At 46.3% G+C, this 13355-nt stretch overlaps 1 protein-coding gene across 3 annotated transcripts in view; it reads right to left on the reverse strand.

Moving 5' to 3' along the window:
- Window positions 1-13355, reverse strand: part of LOC121584505 (netrin-G2) — an 80631-nt gene that overhangs the window by 5432 nt on the left and 61844 nt on the right. Inside the window, exons 6-10 of one of the 3 annotated variants that reach the window (XR_006003729.2) lie at window positions 7093-7188; window positions 6486-6641; window positions 2058-3170; window positions 1654-1719; window positions 404-632 (exon numbers count right to left, since the gene is read on the reverse strand). The exons of 1 other annotated variant lie outside the window; for it this stretch is intronic. Coding sequence is in view for 1 of the 2 variants with exons in the window: in XM_041900412.2 (XP_041756346.2) it covers window positions 561-632; window positions 1654-1719; window positions 2058-3170; window positions 6486-6641; window positions 7093-7188 (1503 nt within the window). In the remaining variant the exon portion in view is untranslated. The remainder of the gene's footprint in view (window positions 1-403; window positions 633-1653; window positions 1720-2057; window positions 3171-6485; window positions 6642-7092; window positions 7189-13355) is intronic. One more of the 3 variants, XM_041900412.2, reaches the window with a different exon arrangement.

The raw sequence follows: 13355 nt of genomic DNA on the forward strand, positions 1-13355 counted from the left end.
ATGGCATATTATTATTATTTATTATTTATACCACAAGAAGCTGAATAATGCTAATTTACAAGGAGATTTAGATGACAGTTTAGTTGTTTAATCAGGCATCATGTTACATCTCTTTGTTTAGAGGGGATTAATTATTGACACATTATTTTGAAGATGCTGCTGGTGCAATATGAAGACCTACTGTGCCACAGAGCAGAGCAGTGGGACGGGGGGCAAGAACAGCTTATCAAATATGAATGGGCCATTGGCCACTGCCTCACAAATGAATCCACAGTTCAAACAGACACTGATGACATTATACAATCAGTGGAAACACAAACTCTATAGGTTGTGAGATTTCATTAAGTTCACAATAAAAGGTAACAACAGTATTACTAAAATGGAACAGAAATTAGTTGCTTACCTTATGAAGCGAACAGAACACCAAAATGCAACAAAGAAACGCATGGAAACAACAAAAGATGAATGAATGAAGGAAAATAATGGACAAACTGGCCATTTTTCCACAGTTGTCTTGTCCAAACAGATCTAATGCTTCAGTGTGGGAAATAATTTCTTACCTTGAAACTGGACGTATGCAACCTTAGACTGGCTGTATTTAGACCCACCAGGAATCAACAGTTTGACAACCGCTTGGGAAATAAAGCATCTATTTAACTGAGTTATAGCTAAAACGAACATGCCAATGTGTACACGCCTCTACTACACAGTCGCTAAAATAAAGGGGCCACTAAAATAAAAAAACATATGCCAAAGGAACCCTGAAACACAAGAGGTTACCAACAGCTAATAGTGAGTCACTGTCAGACATCTTGCATGAGTCGAAGATAAAGACAGCATACAATCCATAAATAGTTATCAACCCATGTAAATCTACCCATTAACACACAGCATTGTGCATTACAACGTTTAGTAATTAACAAAGTATAGATATTTACTCCTCTACCAGAACAACATCTCATTCCTAATCAGACAATCCATCTCACCAGCAGTAAGAGGCCTTACTTGGGATGTGTTTATTAGGGAACGCAATGGAAAAAGTTTTATAACGTTTTTACAACAGAAAACCAAATGAGCTTCAGTCTGTTTTCTTCCGTTTTAGTGCCTAATGAACACAACCCTGAAGTGATAGTAATCACCGTCCAAAGCTAGTTTTCAATACTGGTTAATCTACAGCTGCTGAGTGGAGTCTGAGTGGTGACAGAGTCACCCGCACAATACTATGTGGCCCATTCTGTAACGCATGGTCCTTGTCAACAACAAAAATACATTAGCTGCGCTAGGTTTCACACACACACAAACAAACCACTCCTAATGCATGTTAGCAGCCTGGTGCTTTGAGTCAATAGACTCATGAAACCATGGATCAGGTATGTTACTGGGACATGGGCTCATCCAAGAAATGTCTCAAGGCTTTTCCGCTCCTATTTTGTCCATCAATTATCTATTTGCACTCTGAACCCCCAGTGGGGATGTTTTCCTATAGCAACCAGGCGACTAACACGTCAACTTCAACCCCATTGCTGAGTCACCGTGAGTGGGTTCAGGTAATTCAAAATGGATGGTTACCGACACCGCTACAAATTGACATGCTAATGATAACAAAGTTAGCATACAGTACAAACACTACTAGACTACCGTTGATCAATATACCTTTTTTTCTCTCTTTCTTATTCTCCTCCTCTTTGCTTTCCCATTTGGCTTCAGTTATGGGGGCAACTGTGTACACCAGAGAGAATGTGAGAGATCAGAAAAAAAGAGCAACTTCAAACTGTTTACTCATTCTTTATTAGTGTCGAATGAACCTTTTAGGTATTGTCCCAACCATTTGATGAAGCCATTAAGGCAACACCTCGTATGAAGGTCATAACACCTTACTGACAGGACTGCATATTAGCAGATACAGACTGCCTACACAACTGCATAGTAGAGGATAACATTGTTCATTCTAAATGTGGTTCCTTCAATATTTGCAGTGTTACCATAGTTTACTGATAGAATATGCGTATACTTCTAAATGGAAAAATAAAAGGGTATTGTTGCTATAGCACAATCACCTGAATCAGGAGCTGGATCACCTGAATCGGGAATTGGATCAACTGAATCAGGAGCTGGATCACCTGAATCAGGAACTGGATCAACTGAATCAGGAGCTGGATCAACTGAATCAGGAGCTGGATCACCTGAATCAGAAGCTGGATCAACTGAATCAGGAGCTGGATCACCTGTGTCAGGAGATGGGGTAGCAGGATCTGGATCTGCGGAAGATGAGTCTGGAGCTGTAGTAACTACATCAGGTGCCTGGGTAGTAGCATCAGATGTTGAGGTATCTGTGTCAGGGGATGGAGCAGCTGCATCTGGTGTAGATGTGTCTGGTGCTTGGGCGGTATCTCCACCCAGTGCCCGGGAAAGAGGTTCAGGTGCTGAAGTAACTGTGTCGGGAGGTGGAGGAACTACTCCCGGTATTGAAGTAGATCCATCAGGTGCTGCGGTAAATCCATTTATTAGTGGTGTTACTACATCAGATGCTGGAGTAACTGTGTCCGATGCCAGAAAGGGCACACCTGATGTTGAAGTGAATACAGCAGATGCTGAGGTAACAGTGCCAAAAGTTGTGGTAAATATGTCAGATGTTGGAGTCACTGTGTAAAATGTTGTAGAACTTGTGCCAAATGTAGTACTTGTGTAAAATGTTGTAGCATTTGTGTCAGATTTTGTAGTAGTTCTGCCAAATGTAGTGCTTGTGTCAAATGTAGAACTTGTGTCAGTTGCTGTAGAACTTGTGTCAAATGAGGTACTTGTGTCAGATGTTATAGTACTGGTGTCAGATGCTGTGGTACTGGTGTCAGATATTGTAGTACTTGTGTCAGGTGATGTGGTACTGGTGTCAGATGATGTGGTACTGGTGTCAGATGATGTGGTACTGGTGTCAGGTGATGTGGTACTGGTGTCAGATGATGTGATACTGGTGTCAGGTAATGTGGTACTGGTGTCAGATGATGTGGTACTGGTGTCAGGTGATGTGGTACTGGTGTCAGAAGTCACTGTGTAAGAAGTTGTCGTTGTGCTGTCTAGTGTTTGAGTAAATCCATCTGATGTTGGAATGGTTGCATCAAATGATGGTATGACTGAGTCAGATGTGGCGTCAGCTGCTTCAGATGATTGAGTAACTGCAATTGTGTACAGAAAAATCATGAGTTGTCAAGATGGCATATTAACCACTTACAGTTGAAGTCAGAAGTTTACATACACCTTAGCCAAATACATTTAAACTCAGTTTTTCACAATTCCTGACATTTAATCCTAGTAAAAATTCCCTGTCTTAGGTCAGTTAGGATCACCACTTTATTTTAAGAATGTGAAATGTCAGAATAATAGTAGAGAGAATTTTTTATTTCAGCTTTTATTTCTTTAATCACATTCCCAGTGGGTCAGAAGTTTACATACACTCAATTAGTATTTGGTAGCATTGCCTTTAAATTGTTTAACTTGGGTCAAACGTTTCAGGTAGCCTTCCACAAGCTTCCCACAATATGTTGAGTGAATTTTAGCCCATTCCTCCTGACAGAGCTGGTGTAACTGGTCAGATTTGTAGGCCTCCTTCCTCGCACACACTTTTTCAGTTCTGCCCACACATTTTCTATAGGATTGAGGTCAAGGCTTTGTGATGGCCACTCCAATACCTTGACTTTGTTGTCCTTAAGCCATTTTGCCACAACTTTGGAAGTATGCTTGGGGTCATTGTCCATTTGGAAGACCCATTTGCAACCAAGCTATAACTTCCTGACTGATGTCTTGAGATGTTGCTTCAATATATCCACATAATTGTCCTTCTTCATGATGCCATCTATTTTGTGAAGTGCACCAGTCCCTTCTGTAGCAAAGCACCTCCATAGCATGATGCTGCCACCCCCGTGCTTCACGGTTGGGATGGTGTTCTTCGGCTTGCAAGCTTCCTCCCCCTTTTTTCTCCAAACATAACGATGGTTATTATGGCCAAACAGTTCTATTTTTGGTTCATTAGACCAGAGGATATTCTCCAAAAAGTACGATCTTTGTCCCCATGTGCAGTTGCAAACCGTAGTCTGGCTTTTTTATGGAGGTTTTGGAGCAGTGACTTCTTCCTTGCTGAGCGGCCTTTCAGGTTATGTCGATATAGGACTCGTTTTACTGTGGATATAGATACTTTTGTACCTGTTTCCTCCAGCATCTTCACAAGGTCCTTTGCTGTTGTTCTGGGATTAATTTGCACTTTTCGCACCAAAGTACGTTCATCTCTAGGAGACAGAACGCGTCTCCTTCCTGAGCGGTATGACGGCTGCGTGGTCCCATGGTGTTTATACTTGCGTACTATTGTTTGTACAGATGAACGTGGTACTTTCAGGCGTTTGGAAATTGCTCCCAAAGATGAACCAGACTTGTGGAGAATTTTCTTTCTGAGGTCTTGGCTGATTTCATTTGATTTTCCCATGATGTCAAGCAAAGAGGCACTGAGTTTGAAGTTAGGCCTTGAAATACATCCACAGGTACACCTCCAATTGACTCAAATGATGTCAATTAGCAGAAGCTTCTAAAGCCATGTCATCATTTTCTGGAATTTTCTAAGGTGTTTAAAGGCACAGTCAACTTAGTGTATGTAAACTTCTGACCCACTGGAATTGTGATACAGTGAATTATAAGTGAAATAATCTGTCTGTAAACAATTGTTGGAAAAATTACTTGTGTCAGTAGATGTCCTAACCGACTTGCCAAAACTATAGTTTGTTAACAAGAAAATTGTGGAGTGTTTGAAAAACCAGTTTTAATGACTCCAACCTAAGTGTATGTAAACTTTTGACTTCAACTGTATATCTATAATATGTTGATGTTGGCTCGCTGGCATTGTCCTGTGATATTTACAGGATTCAAGTTTCCCCCATTTCAGTCTGTATCAGTAGAAATGGGATACCCCATGCCCTGATATCATCACTTCCATTGCATCTGCCCTGTGGCCCATCCTCAAGGACAGTGTTCTGTGCCTCCATCCTGTTATGGTTTCATGTATCTATCTATCTATCTCCACGGGCTCCATAATTTTGCCTGTTTTGCTCTCCCTTACCACGACCTGTCTTCCCTCGGCTTGTGAAATATTTAGCAGCTCTTCATTCAATTGGTATTCAGAAATAGATAAGAAATGCTTGAGCTTTGGTCCCCAGCACATTAATGCTAGCTCAACCTTGTGCTCCAGAAAGAGATGATGTTACACAATGATAGCGTATTTAATGATTTATCGCCCCTGGCTGCTGACTGTGTCCAGTGGCAGCACTTTCCCTGTACGGTGTGAGGTATAGCACCGGCTGGGCGGGCAGCACACAATACACCGGTGGATATAATCAGACCCTTGCTAAGCAGGAGGAAGGTGGTAAGGGGGCAACAAACAGAATGGTCATTTGATTCAAATGTCAAATGCCACAAAGCACTTTGGGGTCATTTTTATTGCAGGTGATAGGAAATGTCCTGTTGCATTCCTTTTCCTATCAAACATTCCCAAGGGAATCAAAGTAGCTGCATTCATCTGTGTTCTAGAAATCCCTGGGATAAGATCAACATGCTGCCAGTTCCTGAGAAATAGTGAGCCTGCTGGGTATTTAATCTTCCAAACAAGAGAGTAGAAAACACCTGGCCAACTTCTCACCTTCAGTATTTGCAAACTGTCTCTGTCAAAATAGACCCCCAAAAAACAGCATAGAATGATAGATTTACCTTATCAACATTGGTCCTGTCAAAGTATGCATTCCATACTCTCCAAACTCCCCTATTCACTCCCACTGTCACTGTCTCTATATATCTGGGGGTTACAAATGTGGGCTCTGTACAGTGAGTAGAACAACAAGGCTCTGTTCTAATACTCACCCAGGCTCTGGGGGACGCTACTAAGTGTAAGCTAGTAGCTGACACCGGACAGGAAACCCTCAAATGTAAATAGCCTAGCACATGGAGATGTTAACAGGGCAGCATCATGGCCCATATACCGTACCGTGCCTTAAGGACTACTTTAGCCCAGTAATCATGTTTAATCTCTTTACCCCAGTGCAACCTCCGGGGAGATTAAGGCACTCTATGGCCTCCAGCAGTCGTGATCCACACTGGAAGAGGTTAATGGGGGTAAATAGGGGGTCTACTGGCTTCTTTGAGTTTTCTCTGCCAAACAGTGAGGATTTCTGCTTCTCCTGCCTGTCACTCTTACACATCTGTTTCAAGTAAGGCTTGTTTCGCTATCCTTATAGTCCCAAATGTTTGTAAAATTTACTAAATGATAGGTCACAGAAAGATCTATGTGACTATCGGTATGTCCAAAGTGGATGCATTTCAAGAATAGTCAAAATCTCTAAACAATATCAAAAGACATTTAGAGAAAAAAATATTATTTGAGGTGTCAAAGCTCATGTAGTGTAAGGGTAAGAGGTCAGAGGTCAGGGATTCTTCCGGTGTATCTGGGTACTTACCTTTCGGCTGCGCTTCCACTGTGGTTGTGGGGGGCATTACCTCCAGGGGGGGCGAGGTCACTGTGTTTAAGGATGGACTATCTGTCTGGTCGGGCCAAGCAGAGACTGGTACAGTGGCTGGTATAGTTGAGGTTTGGTCAGTTGCCACAAGCAGCACTTGAGGAAGCAATTGGAGAGCATTTACTGAGCCAGTAATGAGGTAGTTAGATTGAGAGGTTTATTGTGTTTTCATAAGGCAGTTATTCTTTCATTAACTTCAACAGCTACACACCAATGCTCTCCCGATGTTGTCTAGCATCATATTACAACTGCAATCCTAGTGTGTGCCTAGTAAGACTAAAAGTACCCCAACTAAAATACTTTGAATTCATATACAGTTTGAGTTGATCATACTCTATACTACTACTACTACTACTACTACTACTACTACTACTACTACTACTACTACTACTACTACTACTACTACTACTACTACTACTACTACTACTACTACTACTACTACTACTACTACTATTACTACTACTACAACTACTACTACTACTACTACTGTACAACTAGGGTACCTACTAATGCCTAGAGCCTTGTGTTCATCTCACTAGTTTCCCACCTGGTGTGTCAGTGAGGGAGTCACTGAGCTGCGTGCTGGATGCGCTGGATGTGGGACCCACCACAGCTGTCACTGTGTCAGTGAAGCTGGTGGTGTCTATTTGGCACAGAAATGATGGGGGTCATATAGTGTCTCGTAAGGGTCTGACATTTTGAAGTATTCTAACAATGAATGCTATGCTTCTAACTAAAGGTACATTGGCTGAGAGACAGAAATACAGGCACACACAAATGAATGCACGCACACATAAACACACAAACACACACACACACACGTGCACGCATGCAAACATGCCAACACATACACACACACACACATAATATTGGTTTCTTTGCGCTTGGCCTATAACCAAATCATGTTTTCATTATCCTGTATGTCCAATATTTCAATCATACTAATATTATGCATCAACGTCAACATGGTTCAGGTGTAGCACTAAGCATGGAGTCTCCCTATAGCGTAATCAGGCGTGGCAGAGAGGAGCGACTCGCCCTCCTCCTGTAGATGGGTGCATTGGGATTCAGTGGGGCGCACTCGGAACAGTGGGAGCATTCCTGCTGTCTGGCATGCTGATGTTTTATTAAAGCAGCATCCCTCCCTGGTGGTTGATCATTAGCACATGGCCAAAGGGACACACTCTCAATTCAATCTTTACTTAAAAAGAGGCCTAATTATCAGCCGGGACAAGTTTTTACATGCTGGGCACCAGGCACAAGCGCATATCATTAAGGAAATGCTTGTGCATGTACTTTGGGACAACTGCTGGAGCATATCTTAGTGGCATCAATGTGGGGAATTAAATTCTGTTCTGTATTTACATATCTGAATACTATGTGCCAGAAGTAACATCATGGCTTCGTTAGGGTGGGGTATTAGTGACAAATGGCCGTGCTGAAACCACATGTCTGCTGGAGGTGAATTTACCTGTGGTAAACTATCTGGGCTACATGGGACCCACACGTATGTAGAGCAGAGGTAGGCACTGAGGCAAGTCACAATTCACATGTACTGCAGCTGTGGGGTTCCATGAAGGTTGGGAGATTGGGACAGCTTTCCCCTAACCCCTCCCCTCTCCCCCCACTTACCATCTGCCACAATGACCAACCAGTTTAGAGAATAATCTTTACCAGAGAAGATATGTTCCCTGAATGATATCCCTAGATCATATATCACTCTCAGCCTCTTGATGGTGGAGTTACACTGATGTGTCTGTGTGTATATGTGTGTGTTTGTGTGTGTGTGTGTGTGTGTGTGTGTGTGTGTGTGTGTGTGTGTGTGTGTGTGTGTGTGTGTGTGTGTGTGTGTGTGTGTGTGTGTGTGTGTGTGTGTGTTCTGTGTGTGTGTGTTTGAAGGTGATGTAAACAAACTCTACTACAATGTGCCAGTGCTTGGATTTGTCATCGGTCATCCATAAATGCAATGAATTTCACCTCGTACATATGGTATAGTAAATGCTATCACAACTGTATTGTGAATGCTTTATAGTATTAATGTCTAAAAAGATTGCCCTTGGTGGGAATCTATTGTACAGTATGCGCTATTTCTGGTGAGAATGGAGGGATATAAATATGAATCACTCATCCCTCCATCATTCCAACTTTTCTCCCTCCTCCCTCCCAGAGACAGGGAAAGGTTCTGTCACCGCAAGGAATCTCACCTTGGAGAACCATGCCGCTGTGATACAGGGATCATGTGTGAAATGAATATGAAATAGAATGATACAGCCATCCTCTGTTATAATCAATCTTTAATCACCTATAATCTTATGGTAGGGACTGACTACACACCTGGAATTGATAGGAACCCCACCAAGACCTGTATTCATAAAGCGTCTCAGAGCAGGACTGCTGATCTAGGATCAAGAACTCCCCTGTTCATAATCATATTCATTATTTCTTAAAAGTCTAAGCCGTTGGGGGTGGTCATACTATGGATCATTTAGCTATTTGGCTATGTAGGTATCTACTCACTACTTAAAGGAAAGGCGCTGGATTGGGCCACGGCAGTCTGGGATGGAGAGGAGGGAGTGGCACTACCCTGCCCCACCTTCCTCGCTCGGTTCAGGGCGGTGTTTGATCATCCAATGGAGGGAAAGGACGGGGGTGAGTGTCTCCTCCATCTACAACAGAGAGAGGGGCCCGCGTCCGAGTACGCTCTGAGCTTTCGCACGGTGGCGGCATCTTCCAGCTGGAATGAGCGTGCTCTGTGCACGGCCATCAGGAGAGGCTTACGGGAGGACATCAAGATGGAATGTCGGGACGACAAAATGGACCTTGATACCCTCATCACCACGTCCATCGGTCTTGACGACATGATGAGAGACAGATGGCATTCCCAACACCTCCCGGAGCCTCGACGCTCACCCCATCTGAGCTATGGAAGCCGCCCTGCTTCCGAGTCATCACCCATGGAGGTGGGCAGCACCCCCTACACCACCACGGACCACAGATCTCCTGGCGGCTCCCTATCTAGGCGGTATGACTCCCGTCGCCGCTCTGTGAGTGCTACGTCAGCTCCTATCACAAAACCATTGTTTTTAGTTCCCATAACGTTGACTGGTTATTCCTTCTCTTCCATTTCTACTGCTAAGATATATTCCGGATCAGCGGGGAACCTTATAGATAGGGAGCTGGTCTCTGAATGGGGGTTGCCCACCGTGCCACTGCCATTTCCGCTACATGTCACCTCATTGGACAATAAACCCCTTGGATCAGGCACCATTACGCACGTCACTCTCCCCATCATCATCACCAATCCCACACTACCGGAGCACCACGAGGAGCTGTCATTCCACATCGTCACGTCACCCCTTCACCGGATCGTCTACCTCATGCCAGAAGACCTGCCTGGGGATCGTGCCTGCCGGTGGTTTGTTGTTCCACGTCAGTGGAGAGTCCGGAGTCCGCCCTCCAGCCCAACATTCCACGTGAGTATCCAGATCTCTCTGATGTCTTGTCTTCATTAAAGGCTACGTGTCTCCCTCCTCACAGGCCCTGGGACTGCGCCATTGACCTGCTGGAGGGACAACACCCCCCGAAGAGTCGCATTTACCCCCTTTCCATGGTGGAGACTGAGACCATGGAGAAGTATGTGGTGGAGACCCTGAAACAGGGGTTCATCAGACGCTCTACCTCTCCTGCCTCCGCCAGCTTCTTCTTCATGGCCAAAAAAGACGGAGGACTGAGACCATGCATTGACTACAGGGGGCTGAACGCAGTCACCACCAAGTACCGGTACCCCCTCCCTCTGGTTCCGTTGGCCATCAAGCAGCTACGAGGGACCCGATACATTACCAAGTTGGATCTGAGGAGTGCCTACAACCTGATCCGAATCCGGGAAGGAGACGAGTGGAAGACGGCATTTAGCACTACCTCAGGCCACTATGAATACTGTGTCATGCCCTACGGCCTCGCCAACGCACCTTCTGTGTTCCAGTCCTTCGTCAATGACTTGTTCCAGGACATGCTGAGTAGACAGGTGGTGGTGTACAGCGACGATATCCTGATCTACTCGGCTACGTTCGAGGAGCACATCAGGGACGTCCGAGCTGTCCTACTCCGCCTCCGGGAACACAGCCTGTTGGTGAAGGGGGAGAAATGCGAATTCCACCAACAGGCCATCTCCTTCCTGGGATACCAGATCAGTCCTCAGGGGGTGTTCATGGAAGGAGTGAAGACGGATGCCATCAGGTCATGGCCAGTTCCCACCACCATGAAGGGCCTACAGAGCTTCCTGGCCTTCGCTAATTTCTACCGGCGTTTCATCAGGTCCTTCAGCTCCATAGCCACCCCGCTCACCTCTCTCCTTAAGGGTGGGCCTCAGAAGCTGGCCTGGAACTCTGATGCTGACACTGCCTTCAAGAGGCTGAAGGAGAGGTTCACAACAGCGCCCATCCTAAAACACCCAGATCCATCTCGTCCTTTCATCCTGGAGGTGGGTGCGGTCCTCTCCCAGCGGCACGGTAAGCCTGAGAAAATATATCCCTGTGCCTTTTTCTCTAAAAAACGTACCCCCGCAGAGAGGAACTATGGAGTTGGAGACAGGGAGCTGTTGGCGGTGGTCCTCACTCTGAAGGAATGGAGACACTGGCTGGAGGGCGCAGTCCATCCATTCTGGATTCTTACTGACCACCGGAATTTGGAGCACATATGGGCAGCGAAACGGATGAACTCTCGTCAAGCGAGGTGGGCCCAATTCCTCACTCGCTTCCAATTCATTCTGTCCTACCGCCCAGGATCCCAGAATGTGAAGGCCGACGCACTCTCCAGGATGCACCATACCGGAGAAAGGAAGGATCTGGGGGATCCTATCCTGCCCTCGTCTCTCATCATTGCACCTGTCGTTTGGGATGTGGACGAAGACATCCGCCTGGCGGCTCAGGAGGACCCAACGCCTGCCAACGGCCCTCCGGGGCGCGTGTATGTACCCACCAGTGTCCGTGACTGCCTGCTGATCTGGGCGCACACTACCCTTATGGCAGGGCACTCTGGTATTACGCACACCCTGCATTCTCTAGCCCAAAAATACTGGTGGCCCACCTTGGTTCCTGATGTCTCCCGCTATGTCAACTCCTTTTCCGTATGTCACCTCGGAACGCCCCGGCAGGCAAACTAGTTCCTCTTCCAGTGCCTCAGCGACCTTGGTCACACCTGTCCATAGACTTTCTCACCGACCTTCCACGTTCTGATGGCTTCACCACAGTCATGGTGGTCATAGATCGGTTCTCCAAATCATGCCATTTTTTGCCACTAACTGGTCTTCCTTCTGCTCTCCAGGTTGCTGAGGTCCTGTTCCAACAGGTCTTCCGGCATTATGGACTTCCGGAGGACATCGTCTTGGACCGTGGCCCCCAATTCACCTCCCGAGTGTAGAAGGCTTTCCTGGAGAAGATTGGGGCCACGGCCAGCCTCACTTCCGGGTATAGGCCTCAGTCAAATGGGCAGGTGGAGCACATGAATCAGGAGCTGGGGAGGTTTCTTCGTTGCCACTGTCAGGACCAGCAGGGTGAGTGGGCGAGGTTTCTTCCCTGGGCAGAATATGCCCAGAACTCCCTCGTTCACTCCTCCATGGGGCTCACTCCCTTCCAGTGCGTCCTGGGGTACCAGCCGGCTCTGGCCCCTTGGACACCCAGCCAGACCGATGCGCCCGCTGTCGACGAGTGGTTCCACAGGGCCAGGCAGGTCTGGGACGCCGCCCATGTCCAGAGGGCCATTCGTCAGCAGAAGGACCAAGCCGATCACCACCGCAGTGAGGCCTCTGTATTCCAGCCTGGGGATCGTGTCTGGCTGTCCACAAAGAACCTCCCTCTCCGCCTGCCCTGCAAGAAACTGAGCCCCTGGTTTGTGGGGCCATTTAAGGTCCTCCGGTGGATAAATGAGGTATCATACCGGCTGTTCCTTCCTCCTCACTACTGTGTCTCACCCACTTTTCATGTGTCTCTCCTCAGGCCGGTGATTCCTGGTCCTCTGGCGGAAGCAGTCCCCCGGGGTATGCCTCCTCCGCCCCTGGACATTGACGGGAGTCCAGCGTATGGGGTGAGGGACCTGCTGGACTCCAGGTTCCGTGGGGGACGGCTCCATTACCTGGTGGACTGGGAGGGGTATGGTCCTGAGGAGAAGAGCTGGGTTCCGGCTGGGGACGTTCTGGACCCCAACCTAATTTGGGTCTTCCACCGGCTGGAGCCGCGCGTCCAAGGGGGGGTACTGTCATGTCTCCTCCCGTTGCTCCCCTCCGGCACTCTGATTTGTGGAAAGCGGAAACCAACAGAATCTCCCCTTTCCATAGAGTGGTCATAATAGTTTTTAGGTGAAACCGTTCGGATGCTACAGACGTTTTTGTGAGAAGACAGATTTTCGTGATGTCTCATGGTATGACAAAACACCGCTCTAGCTCTGCCACCTTTCACCGCAGACGCAGAAGTGCGATATCGGTGGACGCTTGGATTGAGTGCAAAAAAAAGTTTAAACTGACAGATTTTAATGGGGATTTCTTTAATTATGTTACTTACACGCAATCGACTCTAGGGGGATTTTATAATACAAATATTTCATACTGTTCTTAGATCAGCCTTCCAAGTCGAGAAAAGGCTGCCTTTGTACTTTAACAAGCAAGCAGAATTAATTTGGAGAAAAAAATGTTTGACTGCCAAGCATCGTAGGTGGATGTAGGGTAGAATCTAATCTCATACCATTCATTTTGAGCTAATTCGTAATTGTCTACTCAGTACAGATATAGGATCTTAATTTGATCACTCTTTTGTTGCT

Source organism: Coregonus clupeaformis, chromosome 16 (genome assembly GCF_020615455.1).
Source record: "Coregonus clupeaformis isolate EN_2021a chromosome 16, ASM2061545v1, whole genome shotgun sequence".
NCBI lineage: Eukaryota > Metazoa > Chordata > Actinopteri > Salmoniformes > Salmonidae > Coregonus > Coregonus clupeaformis.